The 21,527-nt window shown below is 36.2% G+C and overlaps 1 protein-coding gene across 3 annotated transcripts in view; it reads right to left on the bottom strand.

Moving 5' to 3' along the window:
- GABRG2 (gamma-aminobutyric acid type A receptor subunit gamma2) overlaps positions 1-9,762 on the bottom strand; it is a 70,941-nt gene extending 61,179 nt beyond the window's left edge. For 2 of the 3 annotated variants that reach the window (XM_052772215.1, XM_052772216.1), the window contains exon 1: positions 9,643-9,762. In XM_052772215.1, the coding sequence (XP_052628175.1) occupies positions 9,643-9,749 (107 nt within the window). In that variant the 5' untranslated portion in view covers positions 9,750-9,762. Of the gene's footprint in view, positions 1-9,442; positions 9,540-9,642 lie in introns of those variants that run through there. The other variant, XM_052772217.1, reaches the window with a different exon arrangement.
- Between the last annotated feature and the right edge of the window lie 11,765 nt (positions 9,763-21,527).

Here is a 21,527-nt window from a genome sequence, read left to right as displayed (position 1 = left end):
TATTGTAGTAAGGGAGTTACTTTTTCTGCTTCTCTCTCCTTTTACTGCATAACTGAGAGCTACTACCAGCTTTCTCACTTGTGTTCTTATTTAAGTGTGGCATTTCCCTGCCCTCTAACTTCCAAAACATATACACAGGCTATCTTCACTTCATGCAAAAGGTTGCCCTGCATTTGTTGTCTTTGTTAACTTGATCATAATAACTCATCTTTCTGAATCCCTGCACTGGTTTTCTATTTGAAGTAATAGCAGGCTTCTTGTCATTATGTTAAAAATGCTGTATAATTCCAGCCTTCATAATTCACTTCCATATCTCCTTCAGTTCTGCCTCCTATTCTCTGGGCTCATAGTTAAAGTCCCTGCTCTCTGTATTAAGTAACTTCAAGAGCTATCAGTGATTCATCTGTAGAAGGTCAAGCTGGCTGTAATTTTAATTACATATCAATTATTTGGTAGCATTCTTCATTCACTGACATATGTATGCTTGTTTGCCTTTGGTGTGGTATCTATGTGGGCAATGGTTTTGCAATTGGTTTGAAAATATTGGCCATTACCACAGATAAGCATGAGCTAATGATCTGCCTATAGAATTATATTATTGATTTTGGGGGGTCAGGTGATTACTTTTCTGCACACAGAGGAAGTTTGAATGCCTAATTTTGGAAGAACAGCTCTTAGACCCATAAAAGTAGAAACCAGAGACATTGTTCAGGGTAGCAGATGGGGAAAGATGATTACAGACTCCTTGATGAACTGTTCTCCCTTGCCTGCATCAGCATCTGCTGTACACCTGATTGAAGCCTTTTTAATTTTAATCTACAGTGTGAAGTCTTTTGTGTCTTCATCAGTTTTTGGAGGGGAAAAGTAGAGTACAGCTTGTACCACCCTTTCATAGGATGTACACAAAATGGCCAAGAGATAACTGATCTCTATTATCTGACCATTATAATTCATTCTGGTTTGGTGTCATACTTTCTCCAGCTTTATCAAATATATGCAGGGATCAGTAGGTCCCAGAAGTGCATTATCACTTAATAATATATTGAATAATACATCGATTAGTTTAGTAAGGCTTTCTAGCATTATCTCAATATTCATTTTTCTTAATTGTTCTCTTTCTCATTCTTTCTCCTTCTATCTTTTTTTCTCTCTCTTGAAAAACAATCTAAGGGAATTAAATGAGAGTGGAATTTAGTAGATAATCCTCAATCTGTTGCAGCAGGCAGATTTCTGTTTAGATCTGAAGATACCTTACTACAGATTAACAAAATCTTCATATGACCAGAACATGCTATTTGAGTTACACAATATAACATTGAATCACTATTGAAGGAAAACTCATTTTCTCATATCACTCACTGTTTTCCAGGGAATTCTGTCAGAAAGTTATTTTGGGTATGCATGAGATCCTCTTTAAGATGTGTTTCTCATCAATGTATAGAACCATAGGTATTTTTCTGTAGAACATGGAGCACTGAGAAAGCTTAAGATGACAAATAGCTCAGAAAAAAGCTAGCCTTTCATCTCAAGGGTTCACACCAAAGTCCAAGATGACATTCAGTAAAAAATACAATTTCATACATGATCACCTGCATCATTTGGAAAGGGCTAATGCAAGCGTAAAAAGTAGATATCTTCTTCTCATTCCATTCCTTCCAAATGCTCATTATTATCCTTCATTTCTTTTAAATAGGTTTTTTCCCGTATACTGATGTTTTATTTCTGGTAATAATCTGTATATGTTGGCTTAGGTTTTGTAAAAATGCTATTTCTTTAATATTTTGCTGGCTGTCTGCAAACAGATGAAAGTTCTGTCTTGTAAGAGTAATATTTAGTTTCATATACAATGGGCAGATTTCACAGCTAGGCCTACGCATTGTGTTGTACTTTACTGAATATGTGTGAAAATGTCCTTCCACTAAATCTGAAAAAATAGACCTGATCCTGTAGATTAGAAGATCTGACTTACACATTAGTGATTTTCTTCCTTAATGATAACCGTTTGTTGCATTGAGATTCTTGTCTAAATTACTGAAGGTCCATTACCTGCTATCATTTTGCAGTAATCATAATGTAATGATTACTCTGGGTCACATCAGCTATATCTTGTGCCATGTATTTTGCATCTGGCAGATGCCAATAGCAGAAGCTAAGAGCAAAAGATCAGGGCAAGAATATAATGATGCTTCCCTGGTAAAATCTCTCTGCTTCCAGAAACATACAGCTAGAGATTTCCTGCAATGAAATGTTACCACTGAGTTTAATGGACTTTAAAGTATTTTTCTTCTTTTTGAATCTATATAAACCTTTGGGCTCTACATTACCTCACTTATTAGAAAGAAAACCATTTTCATAAGTTTTCAGGCAGCCAATGATAATTTCACCAGCTGCTCTATGCCCTTTAATGCTTCTGTAGTCAACTTTTTCCATGTTGCTTAGGACATCTCATGAAAAAACATTATGCAGCTGAGGTAGTCATTTATATGGGAAGGTGTTTGCTATATTTCTGTTCTGCTTTTGCAGTCACTGGTGGTTTTCAGCAGTGTTAAAGCCTCCTGTTTTTGACAGTAGTTGTGTTAAAAATATTACCCAGTTATATAAATAAGAGGATACCACCGTGTGTCAGACTGAATATTGGGTATTTGGTCTGACAAGACTCGCATATTAATTTCCTGTCACAACTATACAAATACCCCAGAATCACACTAGATGTAATCCTCACTGTTCTTTCAATAACTTTCTTCAACCTACCACCTTTATCCCTCTTTTGCCTCAGTTTGTCTCAGCCAGTTGGCAGGTGCTGGGACTTGTGAAAACATGTACCCACTATCTCCCTCTTCCCATCTTTTTTCATATGGATGCAAAAAAAAAAAAAAAAAGATAGTTTTTTTGTAAATTTCTCACATTGAAGGAGATGCTTACACATTCTGATATAAATGAATATCTAACCACTTCATATGACAAGTTTAAAAGCAAGTAATATTATTTTCTTGTTTCCAAAGATAAAATTAAATGCTGTTTTCTCCACCTTCTGGCTTAGTGCAAAGATGAATTTCTTTTTAATTGGAAAAATCAAACAAGCAGGTTACTTCTGGTCATCACAAATAGAAAACTGGACCCAATTCAAACAACAGCAAAGCTCATACTTGCTGCACCAGAGCTCTTCTGAGCCAGGAGCTCACCTAAATAAAATGCCTATAAAGACAATACGCCTCTATAGGTGTACACACTAGGTGAATTCAGACTCTCGTGGTATGCTTTTTATTAACATCATGACAATTTGGGCCATAACCCAGTATCAAAAGGAAGCATGCAATGAATGTTAAGTTTTAAGTCATCAGAAGTCACTCATCCTATTGAGTCTCAAGTCTAAAAAAATTAGTGCATTTAGAATGGACCCTTTATGTGGTTCCTTTCTCATCTCTCCTTCAGCTAAAATAGCTCTTCACCCTGTTTTTCGTGCTTTGGATGTATTCACTAGGGGCAACTGTAGTCCCTAATTTCATCAGTGCTCAACAAGTTTGATTTTCGTCTCATTCTATGAAATAGGCTCTTCCTTGCCTAATAATAATTATAGTTACCTGACTATGGTGATGGACTCTTTTTTCTGCAATTTAGGATTCTTTCCTGCTACTTTCTGCAGTCTTTTAATTCATCATATTTTGACTGTATTTTGTTCTAAGTAAACAGCCTCCACTTTTGAGCCCAGAAGCATACCTCTACTTCCAATGAAGTTACCTGGACATCTATTTCTATCATCAGTTGTCATATCTTTTCTAAAAAGAGATAAACAAACATGTTTCTTTCTCTTTTACTGCCACAAAGTCTCCCTAGTTCTTGTTCAGAACTTTCATTCACAGAAAGCAAGCTCTTTACTTGAATGGAGAAATTCCTTTATGTCCAGAGGGCCAAGACAAAAACGATGTGCCAATTAAGAGCAATTTACATTACAGTCTATGGGCTGAAGTGGAGTGTAAAGTTTAAGCTGATCTTCCATACAGAATAAGAAAGAAGGAATGAAGAAAAAAAGTGGTTAGAGGTATTATAAATCAGATAGTGGGAATGTAGGTTGAGAGCTTTCTGCAAAAAGTAAAAGCATTATGCAGTGTAAGAAACACTTCTTGAAGATTCTTATCGAGTTATAATTTAACTTTGGGTTATTTCTCAGTTCCTACTTATGAACACATAACTAACTACCTGTAAGAATTTATACTGTATAGGTCCTGGGTTTTCCCTTAGCAACAGACTGACTTCAGTGGGTCAAGGATTACTGAGAGGCTAAAACTAGGCCCGTCATGTGAGGAGATTCCTAAAACTGCTGAGATTTTCAGCATTAGGTATAGGATAGGGTGTTGATTTCTTAGCAGACATAACTGGGAAAACGGGCAATCAAACCTTACCATCTGTGTTAAAGGGAATTTATATTGCAATAAATGTCCATTTAAAAAGTACAATACTAGGTAGGCTATAAAGCATGAAAATTAAAAAAAACCCTTCAGTTCTAACATCCCTATGTCAACCATTTTTTTTAATGTGTTTATTTTCTAAGACTGAATTCATATTAAGCAAGCCCCCAGCTAGCATTGTATTCTTCACTGCCATTCTCACATAATCTACCTCTTTTTCTGTACAAGACTGTGAGTGGGGCTGCAGGTACAATAGTTTGTAAAGCAGCAGTTCAGACTGTACCAATGAAGCAGAGAACCACTGTACACTCTTGTTATTCTGTTGAACATTTAAAAAAAAAAAAAAATCAAATGATCACCCTAACAGAATCTTTGTATCTAGGAATATATAGAACTTTTATAGCTAGAGTGGCTGAACATTACAAGGAAAAGGCTACAGGGCACTGAGCTACCTTCACATGAGCTAGTGCATCTCCACATTGCAGGACAGTGCCAGTCAGAGGTGTTGACCTTAAAACTGACTCTGCTTTGGAGCTTACTTGAATGTATCTCTACAAGGTACTGTACTGGTCAGTACAGATATACTCTAAGCAGGCATAAGAGGCAGAATATGAAAAAAAATCAACCTTCCTATAAGTATGTGCATCTGTTATTGCTCACCTGTGTCTAATGCTTTATCTAACCCTTTAATACTTCATGCTTTCAATTCACAATTCAGTACTTGTTGGAGAAAGTGGTGGTCATTACTTAAGTATGTAAGAATTTAATTGTACTGGGACTGAGACTTGGAATGAGTTTCCTTTGACCAGATATTTGCTTCTTTTCCCTTCAACTGTTCAATCCTATCAGAGTGTTCTTCCCTTTTAAATTTTTGTGCAACTATTACAGAATTTCTTGACATATGCCAACGGAGCAAACGTAGCATAAAGAGGAAAACAATGTGACCGCAATCCAAATCAACAGGATATTTTTTCCAGATCAGCACTAATCAAGAACAGTTTAAACTAAGACCCAAAAGCATGATTTGCATGGCCATGAAGAAGACATATAATATGAATCATATGGGAAATACTACATTAAAAGAGTAGATTCATTTTCTAAGCTATTTTTACTGTAGTTAGTTTCTATATTTTTTTAGTAACAAGTTTCACTTCTCAGATTTTCAAGGATTTGAACTTTCTGAAAGACTTTCTGCCATCACTTTGCATTTTCATTAGAGTACTATGGAATACATCAATTTTGGCATGCAGGTTATGGTTAGGTGGTATAGTCACTAAAGCAGAAGTTAGTTAAAGGGCTTAATTCACATCTCCAAATCATTATATACTTGCAAGTAGGGAAACAGTGTCTGTAATCTTTTTCTGCCCCATCAAGTTATTAATAATGAGATAGTAAGAATTTTACTTAATTGTTCAAATCTACTTTAGATCAGTGGTTTTGGTAGTCTTTTTATTACAATAGTTGTTCCAGGTTTGTATCCCAGCATTACAGCTGATAGCAGTCAGGAATGCAGCATGGCTATGAAAAACTTAAAGGCAGTCTCACTCTCTTTGCTACCCCTGAAATGTTCAAGAAGAGTGCAGGTCCTGTGTCCATACAGCTTTAGTTCTGCTGAAACAAACACTGTAGTATATAGGCTAGTCAGGACTAAATATTCAATTTCATAGTATCATAGACAAGGATAAAGTCATCATATAACAGCACCTAGATTCACATCTTCTGTCATGACACTTCTTTAAAAGCAACTATTCCTTGTTAGTTGAGAAATTGTCTCTTACTGAGCAACATCTTATTCCGGTAATGATCCAAGTGACTTCAATGGGACCTCTGGCTTAGTATTAGGGCTATACACTGTGCGAAAGTGTTGGAAGCTAGTGTACGAATAATTACAGCTGCAGGATTAATACCAGACTGATGTTAGCAACCTGTACAGTAATTCTAAATAACTGTTCAACTCAAGGATATTCATGCCCCTTTTAATTGTTGTTATTGTATCAGTTATCACACAGTGCAAGAACCCAACTAACACTGCTAGTGCTTTACAAGAACAAAACAATTTTATTTACTCCAATGTTCAGTAATTTACTAGTAAAAATACATCTATTCACATATGCAACAAAATATTTTGGTGCTAAAATGATTGCTTTGTTTATGCTTTTTTTCTGATCAGTCTTGACGGTTTTCAGTTTTAGGTATCTAGCTGCAGCATAGAAACATTGCCATGACACTACTTGGGCACTAAAGAGAGAAAAAATAAAAGTAGCTAGTGTCCAACATTTCACACCTGGACATTACTTTGCACTGTGTTCATGTGATTTTTGCTGACAATTTGTTAAAGCTAAGGACTATGCAAAAATTACTAATATAACCTATATGTAAATAGTGTGCAGAGTATAGCTTTAAATCTATTTGAAACTTTCCTGGTCAGTGAGCTCTATTACATGTAACATGTTAATTACCTATTATATGTTCAATGAGTGTAATCAAATAATTACTTCCAATCAAACTCCATATTGAGGTGTGCAAATATTAAACTATTTTATTTACATATTTCATGTGTTCCTATACCCCAAGATTTTGATGCACAATTTTCAGAAGTCTGGAGATTGGTTCGACTGATTTTAACTGAAACACAGCTTCAGTCAATATGATGGACTGCACAATGCTGTTGCACCAGTCTCAGTAATAGATGATGGGGGAACTTTATGCAAGTTTGCACTACAGTTATGAATGTCAAGAAACAAATTGGAAGAAAAAATTTTCTAAAACTTTACTGTGCACAATTGTAGGGATGTACTCTGTGCATGTAATAAAAGTAATACATAAAATTACGGTAAAGGTAAAATACTGCAGTGCTGTAATATGGCATTTGTTCTGAACTCACTCAAATCATGGTTTGCTGAAGTCAATGCCAGAATTTTAGCTACTTCCCTTAATGCCTGAATGACACCTTAACTTTCCTCTTCTTTCTCTAATCTTCTAAATATCAACAATTGTGCAACAATTAATTTATATAGGGTTGGGGTTTTTTTATTAATAGGGGAAAAACTTCTGCACAATATCGGTAATTGATTTTTATGTGTTCAATTACTTTGATCAGATTCTGCAAATACTTAAACTTTTGTGTGTATTCTGACTGATGTCAACACATTTATTCACATGCATAACATGGAGCACATACATTAGTGTTCAGTTGCATTGGCCTTTCAGAATTTCAGTGTCCTAGACAAGCAACACATAATACAATGATATTCCCCTCCTTCTGAAGTGTTTGATGTGTTTTTAACAAAGAAAAACTTTCACCCTGGCTATAAATAAACGGTATCTAAGTTCAACTTTTGTAACTCTGTCTTGGTCCATGAGTTTCCAAAACTAATAGTAAGGTTTCTTCCACAACAGAAGGAGAAAAGTGTCCTGATTATTAGAATTAAAATCATATTTGCATGTTGACTCATTTAAAATATTTTTCTAAAGTACTAATGATAGTTTTCCCCTTTACTTGTAGCTTTTTAATATTGTTTCTCTGTCTATTATTTATTCTTTACAATTATGAGGTGAGGAAGCTGTCAGAGGAAACCATCTTGGCTGTCAGATGGCTATGAACAGAAAACAGAACCTTTTGCTGAGATAAAACTTTAATTTGCATTTTGAAGAGTTTCTTGTAAAGCTTATGAAATAATTTTGGCAAAATTCCTCTCAGGCTGTGTTATTCTGAAAGATGAGTGAAAAGAAGGAAGTGTGTTAAATATCTGGGATTATTTTAGTGGAAGTTTTATGTCAAAATAATCTGAGACCCTGTGTTCATGAAATCGTGTAAAAGCTCATTTTCTATTGCTGTATTCACATAGTAGCCATAAACAATTCTGTAAGAATCAGAGATACATTACACCTGTCTTACCCCCAATAACAAAGTATCCCTCATGGTAGGCTCACAAGTTTTATTTCGCTTCCTACTCCATTTTCAACCATTTTAAGTTTCTTTTCACAGGAATTCCTCACAAAGTTCTTTTTGTGTGAAGAAAGTTACTCTAAAACTCAGCAACTTTTAATTTCCCTGGCCAATAATTTTGGCCTTTTATTTTGCTTAGAACTAAAATCCTACCACAGCAGCTACAAAGTCTGATTTTTCTTAAACAAACAAATAAAAAAGCAAAAAGAAAGAACCCAGTTTTTAGTGTGGTAGTGTCCAGGTAAAAGGAGGGGAGAAGAAAGAAGGTAACTTTGAATGAGGAGCCTGTATGAATACAGCATTAATAGTAGAAAAGAGAGTGGGCACTAACTTCTCTAGTGTATCAATGACAACATGGCTTATGCAGCTGCGAGAAAAAGTCTATTATCACTTGAAAGGCCAGGTACTTTGCAATGCGGTGCTACTTTCTCCTCTAACCTGTTAAATGCATAGTCCACGAATTTTTGCAAGAATGCCTGCTTCAGCGTAATGCTTGGCACTGCAGCAATACTCACTCCCCCCCCTCCACTTTCTACTCATCCACGTAGAAACTCCTTCTTGCTCTGCTGCTAAGATTTTTACCTCTTCACATTTATGTACACGATACACAAATGCAGCGCGCACAGGTTGGCTTCAAACAGTACATATGTCAGTGTGGGGCGGTAAATGCTATTGTAAACATTCGTCTCGTACGATCGGCGACCGCTATTACGTCCCATTGCTTGTTCCTTCAGCACGGAAAGCATTTCAGCGGCTGGGAAACGCGGGCAGCACCTCGCTGCCTGCCTTGGCAGGGCTGTGCGGAGATCCGCATCTCTGTCCTTGGTCCTAAATCCGCGCCCTGGCTCCTGGCGGATGGAGCGGACGGACGGGGCTTCGGAGCCCGCAGCCCAGGCACAGCCATGATGGGGCTGCTTAGGGGAAAACAAGCATGAACGCACTCACGTTCTACCCACAAAACACAGCTGTATTATAACTCCATGCACCGTAGCAAACAATAATTCCGAGATAAAAGGCTTCAGTAATATGGCATCAAATTCTATTAAACACCCGGCATGTACCACCATCACACGCACCCGCTGCTTACCCTCCCTGTCCATTTCCGAGCGACAATTGTAAGAGAAATAAAACATTGTAAGAGCTCAGCTGCTAGGAGATAGATGAATGTAATGTCACTATCCAAACCTCCGGCATTCTCACCCCAGCTCTGCAAATTTGCAAACAGATTCTTCACCCCCCAGCCCTCCCTTCCCCCCCCCCGCAACAGAATCAGAAAGCACATCTTACCACTGGATGAGAGAGAGGAACAGAAGTGCCCACACCATCATTTTGAGAGAAAATGCAGGATTCAAGAATGCAGTGTTCCCCAGGCTTGTTGGATTTGGAAGAATCATCTCTTTTTCTCTTCCCCCCCCCCCCCCCCCCCCCAGTTTTTTCCCCCTTTCCTCTTGGTTGCAGATGGATCCGTCCCCGTCTTTAATTTTTTTTTGGTAGTGGTTCCCCCCCCTCCCTACCAGGTCCCGTCAGTGGGTTGATACATTGCGCCCAGCTGCGGGAATTAATATGCAGGGGGACAGAAATTAGATCTGCACAAGCCCTTTGCAGATATAATCAGAAAACGTCAGCTCAGGCAGCAGGCAGCAGCTTCCAAATCTAGGGGAATAATGTAACTGGGAGGAAAAGAAAAAAAAATGAAAACCACAGACACTCACAGACTAAAAACAGTTGAGGAAAGAAGAAACACATACACATGCACACATTTACAGAACCACTCACACACATGCAACAAAATCCAATAAAGCAACAGAAAGAGTAAACGAGAGACAGGAAAAAAAAAAGAAAGAATAAAGCAATGGAGCTTCTGCCTGAATGCAGATTAACTCTGAGGTCAAAGTGGAAATGATGCACTCTGCTGCAGCACAGATTAACACATGCGTGGTGCCAGCCAGGGTGCTTTTTAACCTTTGATTACACATATGCAGGCAGCCTGGATTTTCATTTTGAAGGCGAGAAGGATTTGGCAGGCATAAAAAGGGAGCCTGGAAGGAAAAGCTTGCCCTATGCTGCTGAGCATCCTCATTTTTCTAAACAGCCTGGAAATCGTGATTGCAAAGTGAAAAAAAATGAAAGGATGGATGGGGGAGTGGAAAAGGGAGGGATGGTTGTTGCTAAGTTACTCAGGAAATGGGGAAAGCAGCATTGGTGGAGTCAGTATGAATGAGGTGATTTAGTGTGTGATAGGATTAGGGGAAATATGCAAGATTTTTTACCTCCCCTCCCCCTAATAAAATCCAGCTACACAGACACAGGAAACGCTTCCTGGCCAGAGGGGAAACACTAGATGGCTATAAAAGCTGGACCTTGCCAAATTTTGGAACCAGAATGCCAAGTTCCATTGTCGAAAAATGCAATTTAGCAGCTACTAGTGAAGTAAAAAATTGAGAGAATCTCACGATTTCCCGAAGTAAGAGCACCTCAGTCTAAAATAGCTACTTGGATCATGACATACAATAACAAATTTTTTATCTCCCCATTTTTTTCTGCCTGAAACCAAAGTAAATATAGACAGCATCAAGCCTCCCCAATGCTGTTTATAAACTGGGAGAATGATGTGCAAACATAATCATCAGGGACATGTGGAAGATGTGACCTGACACTGTTTCAGTTCAAAGCCCACCTTTATAAAACCCAAGGGAGAAATAAAGAAACAATTCTTCTAAAGAACACTTAAATGGAGAGAAAGTGAAATGGTCCTAATAGAATAAAAGCATCAAAATTTCCCTCTGGACTGAGTCTAGTCTGAACCAAATTTGACATTTGGATCCTGCTCAAACCTGCCAATACCCAGGCCAATTTGGTAATTTCCAATGTCCAATGCAGAATTAAATTTATCCATCAAAAATAGTTACAGTAGTTGCTGTCCCAGATTCTCAAAAAACCATAGATCCAGCCTTCAGCTTTCAAGCCATTTTTTTTCTCATTTCCAAACACTATATATTTAACTACGACAATAAGCGATAGATCAATGTTACTAGTTGAATGAAATTTATCTTGGACCCTGTATAGTTCTGTGATAATTTGAGCCCATATCTAACACTGTCACTGTATTTTTACCAGTGTTTCCAAACAAAATAACAAGTTATGGACCTGGTTATTAGTATTTCCAGTCAATGGTCCTATTCTTAATTAAGTCAATTCACCAACTTGTGAAAAACAGCCACTTCAGAGATAAAAAGCTATAAAATATTCCAAATGTTCTCCCCCCCCCGATTGTGTGTGTGTGTATATATATATGTATGTATGCATATTCAAATATCGACATTTGCTTGTGGTTCACTTCATTACCTGTGAACATGACACTTTCGTGATTTTATTGCTGTAATCTCTCTCATCAGTTATCAAAACATCCCTTTGAAGGTTAACAATGCTCTGTATATTTTGATGAGGGAATCAAAATTGTTGATAGCTAAGAATTTGAACTGTGCAAATAGTTATTGTCTTAGCTACAGCAACTATGTCTGCTGTGACATAGGAAATACCAGATTTACACTGCACTTTATTTACTGAAATTTGTCCCATAGCAAAATGTTTCACATCCTTCTTGTCTGAAAAACATTCCTGGACTTCCTACAAAATTGTTATGCAGTTTCACTCCAGCAGTTCAGCTCATTATTCTTGTTGAGAGACGCAAGGGGTCTGCAACAGAAAAAAAACCTGCTGGTGTCAAATCTTAAGAGTTTTTTCCCAGGCTTCCCAACACATAGTGGGTATGCCAAAAAGAGTTAGATACTGCAATACTAATCCTTGACTGCTTAGATTTCATTAAGATGTATGGAGACATAGCCCATTGATAATATTATTCCTGGAGATATTTTATTAGCTGTACCTTCTATTCACCTTGTTAATTGGATATCAATGGGTTTTGATGGACAAGCATATGCTGAAGATTATGTAGATTGTTCTGCATATTAAAACTTGCACCATCATTTTATGATCAATTTTTCATCTCAGATGCATCTGCTTTGATTTTATTTTCAGGTCTGTGCAACTGACATTTAGGCACCAACTTAGGTAGTGGGATTTAGGGTCTTCAGCCTCTGATACAGTCACTGGAGCACACAAAGGCCAAGTCAGGTTTTTCAGTGCTCTTAGATAGTAGATATCAGAGCTAACAACATTTAGAGATCAAAATACTTGACCACAATACCTAAAACTTATCCACCAATAATCAAGCAATAGCAATTTTGGCTGTAAGTAATTTCAAATGCAAAATTGTCCTTGCAGTTCTTTGCAGCCTTGGCCCGAAGGAAAAGAAAGCAAAACCAGGTTTTATCCTTAATGCATTTCAATATTATAATCTCTGATAACCTTTGCTGGGAAAAAAATTGTTTATTTGTAGCAGATATAACTGCTACGGAAAACAAAAATCTAATAGGCTGTTTTCTATTTGAACACGTTGTCTTTGAAGCACAGGGTTCTGCTTTTTGTGCCCACAAGCTCGGATCAGACAGTGATGTTTCAGAATTCCATCATAATAAATTATCACAAAGGACCAAATTTACATGAGGACACTGCCTAGTGTGAAATGTTTTCCTGACACCTTTTGTGTGATAAACCAATCCCACATAGTAATCTGCCCCTGAGCACAAATGTGGTATCTTCACAACAAATGACTTCTTGAAATTTTTTTTATGGAAAAGATGTCTTATGAAGAATAATTAAACATAAAAGTCATTGTTCCAAAAGCGTGCATTCTATATCAGACCAGAATAATATTCACAAGAGGACCTTACTATACTTTGGCAGACAGCTTGTCCATTTACAAGGAGGTTCTCAGCTCCCATTGATTTCCCTAAGTGTCTATATCTTTCAGCCCAAAGAAAACATGGCTCTTCCTTACTCTAAAATTATTTTTTCCTGTGTATCAAATACATTAACAGAGAAGACAAAAGATATATGTGAAAAAGCAAATGCAAAAAAAAGAAGTATTACAAAAGATGGATAAAGTAAAAAAAAAGGACATCGTCAATGTCAATATATTGCCAAGTTATCCACAAAAAAGATTACTTTTTTTTTCTTTTATCATAAGTTTGTACCTGGAAGTTCTTTCTGTTTCAGCTTGTAGTTGCTTGTGTTGCTTTAGACAAAAAAAAAACCCCAAAATAAAACACTCATTTCATTATCTTTCAAATGACATATGATTTGGGTAGGAGGTAACTGTTTTTTATGGGTCATGTTGAGGGTGGTTTCTTAAAGGCAAAAGAAGGAAACATCTAGGTAGCTAATTGGCTAGTGATGATTTAGGAGACTGTTAATTACATATCAAGTAATGTTTTGATGCTTAGAAAAATACATTAAATGTTTCAAATTATTTTTGTCCAGAAATAAATATCCTAGTTATTAAAAAAAAGCCTTTCAAACTGCATGAATCCACATATTTTAAAAACAGCTTGTTTAAACCTATATATAAATATATATTTTATAGTAGTAGCAATAACATTGATAACATTTTGGTTTCCTCCAAGATCCTCCTAGCATATTCTAGCCCTGGGGAAATATATTAATACTGAATTCCTGAGGAAAACAGCATCCAATATAAAACATTTCTTAGATGGAATTCTAAGATTTGATACAATCTCTCACTTTTCCTGTGGCCTATCTTCTAATACATTTTCTGCACATCAATAGGGTTATAAATGTATATTAAAAAATGGAAACAACTAAAAATGAATCTTGCAAAACTTATATAAGAAAGGTAGCTCATGTTTTTGTATATTTATTGATGTAGATATGTATTTGTGGTTGTGTATGGGAGGGTGTGTGTGTTTTCCTAATAGCTTATTAGTTATTATCTCACTGATAAAGAAAATTCTGTACTAGAGCAGGAACTGCCAGGTCTGACTACTTACTTACTGCCAAGTCAAGGGACTGTGGGCGGACGTTTCATTTAGGAGACCTAGACGTCTATTTATCTTTTAATTCATGTGCACAAAATACAGATATTTTGTGAAGGAGTGGTATGGATGTGGACTGAATAGAAAGTACACTCGTTAGCGCTAGACTAAAATCATAGTTTGGAGATGATTATTGACTTCTTAATGGACATGAAATCTGGGCCTTTCAAAGTGTTTTTTTAATCAAGTCTAACTGTACATTATTGCCACTGCATAAATTATACATTCGTATCAGTAGTAAGTAGATGAACTCAAACCTATAGTGCATTATGTATCCAAAACCAGATCTATCTATTTTGGCAAATGTAACAAATCTAATTATTTATTGTTCTATAACTAAAAATAGTCACTTCTTAATATTGAATCTGACCGCTACTTTTCCCTGGTAAATACAGATTGCATATCATTGTGTAGAATATGGATATTATAGATTGGCAAAGTAGGACTCCAGACAGATTTTATTATTTAACTGAAAAAGTATCTTTTAAACATTGTTTCAGTGCTATTTATTGGAATTAAGATGATTCACTTGAGCTGTCAGAATAAAAGAAAAAATAAGACTAAAAAGGTGAAAATAATAATTCTTTCAAGAAAGCCATCAAGCTGAAGCCAACTTCTTAGAGGATTAAACCTACTGCATTTTTTAAAAAGCCAAAATCTTGTGCTGCTTGGGAAATTATTTTTTAAATAATTATTTTGGAGCTTGGCAATGAAAAAATGGAAATTCCTTCCTAAAATATGTATACAGTGGTATTTCGGGTTTTTATGCAAAGTGAACATTTTTCCAGAAAGATTTTTATTTAAACTGTTTCATCAGGTTTTTATTCCAAGCAATCACTTTCTGAGTATTTGACTTCCAAGAAAAAATGCTGGTAGCCTACATACAACCAAACCACAAACCCCAAATACTGTGTTTGTTTATATGCTTTGATCTTGTGCTAAAACAGTAAAGAAAACAAGTTTTTGGCTAAGAGCTCTCTCACTGTACTTAGATTTACAAGCTCCTGCCAGCAACAGACTTAACAAATGCTACTTCGTGCTGTAAACATCTAAGATTCTCTTACCATAAAACTCTTTCAACAAACTGCATTCCCCATCTCCCTGCCATTGACCTGAGAAAGCTTTCTTATCCTGTAATATAACCTAGAGGACCCAGTTCCATTACACTAAATTCTTTTGTGAAGAAATCACCATACTAAGGTACTTTCTGAGAAACACAATAATGGTTGTTTTCTGAATAGTTTTTTAATGCCTAAGAAAAGTCATTGCTCCACAAGAGTTTCAAAAAAGCATGATTTTCAGGAGCCATATATTAATATATATTCATATATATTAGTCTTTAGCAGGGTTTTTTGCACACAGTATGTTGAGTGTGTTTATACTGTATAAAGAGCTTAGGTCAAAAGCCTGTGTTCAAACTATAGCTTTCTCGCCATACCTTGTGCTAAGTCTCTAAGTTTAAGACCAATGGCTTCTGAAATCATCGCAGGAAGGCATTCTCTGCCTCCTGTAGTCAAGCACCAAACTGAAGGGGAAAGGAGAATGCTAGAGTTGTCCTCCTCTCACTCCTGAGAGTGAGGAGTGAGGGATAGCAGACAAGCAGTGCTGTTGGCACTTCTGGGATGATGCCAGAATCTTTACACGGAGGAATGAGGGAACCCTATTCACATAATACATACTTTCAGTGGGATGAGTTTAGTTCAATTGTTTCAAGTATGATTTTGATCAGTGGTCATTCAACCTACTTGCATACTTCCCTTGGAAGTTATCTTTCAGTACCTGCATGGCATTAAGTAAACTTGTAACTGCATATATTCTCTATTTAGCAATGAGAGAGGAAGAAATACAATGTATACAGAAGTAACACTGAATACCAAAGGGAAAGACACATTAGAAATTTGAGGAAGTAATTTTAAAAAGGGTACTTTTCAATAACTATGTTCTGGTACTTGAATATACATGTATTGGAATGAAACAAAATAGGTGTTATTGAAATAATCTAAGAAACAGTATATTTGGTGGATCAATATGCTTGCAGATATATTTTCATCTGTGTATACTCACAATGGGCAGGATTAATGTGTTCCATAAATGATTTGTTAATGTTCTAAATCACTGTATCTATAACAGCGCGCTATCAACACCCAGGTTATTTCAGACTGCTAATGGCCAGTTTGCCATTATATTAAAACCATTCGCTATCACGCTATTTTATATTAAGCTGTAGGTGAGGGATAAAGTGAGAAATAGTCCTGCATTTTTTCTTTAGTTGTTCCATTAAATCTTTTAATTTTCTTTAGAGAGTGTGAATTTTTAATTTAAAATTTAAAAATTTAAGAATTTAAGAATTTTTCTTGTTTACTCTTTCCAAAAAAATAGCACTCTTGAGGATGCTAAATCTGTTCATTTAAACTGTGCACATCTACAGTAGTATTTTTATTCCCAGTTGAAGAATGAAAATTGTCATAGACCACGAAAACATGGTTCACACGTTTATTAGTTTTCCCCAATCTATAACGCAACAAGAACATCATCAACACCAGATACCTGGATTCTGAACAAAAAACCCCGACCTTTGCTATCTTAAGAGTGATCACTTCTTTCAGAAGGAAGTATTTTACCAGTTTTTCCACAAATATCTATATTTTTCAGAAGATTAAAGCCTGCAAATTCCTGACAGGAAGCAGCTTGAAATACATGCTTAGAATAAAACCCAAGCTCAAGTCTCACAAACTTTGATGAGAATTAAGAGCATGTTTAACTGCTGTCTATGACATCATGGTTATCTAAGTCCAGGTCTTACTTTGCACAAGGAGGTGCAGCCTTTTTTTTCATTAATGCAAGAAAAGGCTACTACTCGACAGAAAACAGTTCAACCTCAGAATGTCAGTTTGCACAGTTGTAATCACTATTCCCTCAGTAAAGATATTTTTGCTGTTTCTAATTTTCTCTCATACCAGGAAAGTGAGATCTAAAAGTAAAAAGTTGAGATTTAGCAACAAAAAAACTGACTTTGTTCATCAGCGAGTATTTTAAAATACCGGTCTCCAATATCTGTATTATTGCAAACATTCAGAGCATGCCACTCTTTTTATCAGCCTCAGCCTCATTGACTTTTTCTGTGGTTGTCATCCCTTTTGTATAGAAAATCTGATTTGACATACAATGTAGGTTTGACATTTTACTTAGTGTTCACTAACATAGAGCAAAAAGCTCTGCATTTCTATGCCAGATTCGGTATTTCCTTTAGACAGTTTACATAATCTTAAGATCTATTTTGATGTATCATTATTTCCTGTGACTCCAATATTCAAAGTCTATTTCCATCAGCAAGGCAGCATCTCCTCCCCAAGCAAATGTGAGGAAAAACTTCCTGCCATTTGTGTAAGAACACATTTGGGCACAAATATGTTTTTGTGCAGGTTGAGTGGAGCAGGAATGCCTGCATCAAGAATGGATCCAGAGTACTGAGGTCTGTGCAGCCTGTGCTGTAAAAGTCTTACAGGCCGCCTTGCCAAGAGATTGTTATGTCCATTCTGTATAATCATTACAAATGGGTTTTGATATCTTCCTTCAAAACATTAATGGAAGTAGTAGGCCATAAAGAATGTTTTTTTCCTGCAGAAAGGAAGCAGTCCACTCTTTCCTTTTAAGAAAGAAGAAAAACCAGAAAAAATCTGTGATAAAGTGTTATATTAATTATGCAAGAGTAAGGATACACGACAGTATAAATAGTTATCAATACAGTATTCAACATCTGATTTTCATGTCTACATTTGAGTTATAAGGTTGGCTTATTTTTGGTTCATGTTTTTGCCTTTATATAATGCTGAAAAAGAAGTCACAAAGTGTGATTGTGTTTTCTGTTCAGGGTAAGAGATCTTTTGATCTCTATAAACAAACTTTCAGCATTTTGAAGGATCACATTCCATACAGTGGATGCAAATACACATTGGAAATGATACCTGATAACAGTCCGTGCGTGCTAGCAGGCAATTTTGACTCTGGGCTTTTGATATTGTGTATGATATTCTCATGAGCAAACTAGGGATATATGATCTAGTTCTAGAAATTTTTCTCAGTTATTTTCAATGGTTTGCTTTTAAAATGCAGGTGGGTACTGAGTAGGATTCAGCAGGTGTTTATTCTGGACTTTTTATTACTAAACATATTAATTAATGATCTGGATGATAATATGAATAATATCCTTACTACATTCAGTAAGGATGCCAAGCAAAGGCAGGAGGGAGTTGGGTATGGTAGGGAGTAGGGTTAAACCTTAAAAAAATAGAATTGGAGTTGAAAAAATATGATGAATTTCAGAACATTCAGAAAGACTGACCAGTAGTCTTGAAAAATATTTTCAAAGGAAAAGTGAAAAAATGCAGTTTATGCAGTTTAGTCTGAGAGGAATAATGCCAAGTTTTCAAACATGTACTGGTGGAATGAGGCAGGGAATAGCTGCTATTTCTGTTTTGTAGGATGAGAGAGATTTATCACAGCTTCTTAGATTAATTATTTTTGGATAACTCGGAAAAAATTTCCTATGGTAGGAATCCCAGAGCACCGGAAATGTTTGCTGAGGTCAAATATGCATATGAGGTCCCTTCAATGTTGCTTTTTATGAGTGATAGATAAGTGCTATGTATAAGTTAAATAATGGGCTGGAATTCAACAGAGAACTGTTCAGTTAAGCTTTTGAACACAAAAGTAAAAAGGCAGTCTCCTACATATCTTTTTATTTGTAAGAACTGATGTAAATTCATTCATTTAATAGGTTAAAGGGCATTGGAAACATCTGATACCACAAAAATAAAGACATCCATTTTTCATGATTTAGATGAGAAAAAAATATGAGGAAAACCACACCTATTAAAGGTAATGAGAAATCAGGCATATGAGTTAAAAAGCAAATGGAGAAAAAGTGATGGGAAATTAGGAGTATTGCTTACAACATCAAAAGAAAATGAAGGAAAAAAAGGTGATTTCCAAGGATGTTATATAAAGTTTATAGCCTCTTTTCATCTCTGTCTGTCAAGTTCAGTTTTCTGACGTGGAAGTCCACTGCTAAGTAAGGACTTTCTGGAAAATATTCCTAAGAAAAACCTGAACCTTATTACTTTTCATGTGATATGGTCTTGTATTGCTTACAACATACTCAGAACTGTAACTGCATTGAAAATCTTTTCAAATTGCTGGGACTGCAAGAGACCTGTAAGGCTTTTATTCCTCTTTCCTGTTTGTCTGCTTGTCTTTTTTGTGTATTTGTTTTGTAAACATTGAAGAATAGCATCATTCTCTTATAGTGTCCTCTTTTGCACCTATAAATGACATGGACCATATAGTAACAAAGAAAATGAGATCTGAATCATCCCTTCTCCACTGAAATGTAAATTGTGTGATGATCTCAGTTACAGACTAGATCCTAGCATTTACCTATGTTAACAGATTTCTGTTTCAATGTTTCTCTATGGTTTTAAGTTTTCAGGAATCCTAATGCCCCAAAATAGGAACTTCCTAATATATTTTAAACAGTGACTCATCACAGGAAAATAAAGTGATGTAGTTCTGTATCATCCATATACACCACTCAGTAAGTCAAGTGTATACTGAAGGAAATATTTCCCATACTGTGAAGGCTTATACTCACATCTTGTCCCTAACTGGCTACCACAGTTTATTTTTTCAGATGAAATAAGGCTTCAGGAGCTGCTTTAAGGCCATACAGTGACAGGAAGTACAGAAATTGTAGGAATTTAGTATTTGACTCTTTTCAGCACTATAAAGCTCTCAGAACTAGGACTGAGAACACAAAATCTCCCTAAAAATCTGTCAGAGAAAAATGTAACTTATTGTCAGGGTGAAACCTGAGGCCTGGGTACATTGTTGGGGTGTACTCATAGAATCAGACAATAGGCAGAAAGGGACTGCATGAGGTCTCTCATCCAGCCTCCTACTCAAAAGCAGTGTCAGCACTGACTGAGTTTAAACCAAATTTTGCCTGGCCTGGACATCTTCAATGATAGAGCCTTCACAACCTCTCTGGGCAATTCATTCCAATCCTTAATTATGCTCATAGTGAATTATTTTTTACCCCACTTTGATTAATGACCCTTTTCTCTGGCACTGCCTCTGAGCCCCCTCCCTGGGGTTCCTGGGGAGCTGCTCTGTGTGCAGCCACTTTCATGGCCCTCTGGGGACTCACTCAAGTTTATCAATAACTTTCTTGTATAGGGGTCCCCCAAAAGAACACAATGCTCCAGATGTGGTCTGATGAGAGCCAGGTAAAGGTGAATGATGGTCGCCTTACTGTTTGCCTTCATCACTGCCAGGACACGGTAATCCCATTTCTTCCTGCTTCCCTGCCAGTCAGTCCCCAGCCCTTACTTTGGTGGGGGATTAGTCCACCCCATATGCAGTACTTGTATCTGTTCTAGCTGAATCTCGTGCTATTCCTGTTGGCCCATTCCTTCAGCCTGTTGAAGCCTCTCTGAATGGCAGCCCTGCCCTCAAGCACATTGACAGCACGTCCCAGTTCAGTGTCATCCACAAACTTGATGGTGGTGCATCCAGTCTCCTCTAGTATAGAATTTTATTAACAAAAAAATGTAAACCTGCTAGCTAAGCCAGACTGAGAATAGCTATAATTAATATTTCTTTTACATTAAAAAAAATAAAATAATAAAATTAATTGTAAAATACCATCACTGGCAGCTTCCCAGGGGTATATTTTATTTTTTTAATTTATTTGTGTGTGCTTTGTGTGCTAGGTGCTTTGTGTACCTTCTCATGGTAAAAAAAAAAAAAAAAAAAAAAAAAAAAAAAAAATTGTCAACTGCCTTTATTTTCAAAGGAAGCTAGTTTAGTTCCCCAGTTCTCTTACAGTAAAGGCTAATGAACTAATGAGCTCATGTTTAAACACAATCCCATTAGAACTTCAGTAAATTAAACTGCATTTTAAAGCAAAAATAACAGAAAAAATATGTAAGTTCAAATAAATTTAAACATACAAAACACTATAATGTCTAATCAGGTTAGGATACTGAGTATTCTTAGCAATTGTAATTATTAAACAATTGTGCTATTTTTAAAATTGATCATGTGATAATGATGATTAGGCGGCATTGCCTAGTTTGAAATCTGAAGGCCCTGAGATGTCTGTGCTATTATTCCAGGGGCTTGGACTAAAATGAATATTAATGTATATATTAATAAAAA

Source organism: Harpia harpyja, chromosome 20, assembly GCF_026419915.1.
Source record: "Harpia harpyja isolate bHarHar1 chromosome 20, bHarHar1 primary haplotype, whole genome shotgun sequence".
Classification (NCBI taxonomy): domain Eukaryota; kingdom Metazoa; phylum Chordata; class Aves; order Accipitriformes; family Accipitridae; genus Harpia; species Harpia harpyja.
Note: the sequence above shows the minus strand (reverse complement) of the source record. Positions and strands in the feature narration are given on the sequence as shown.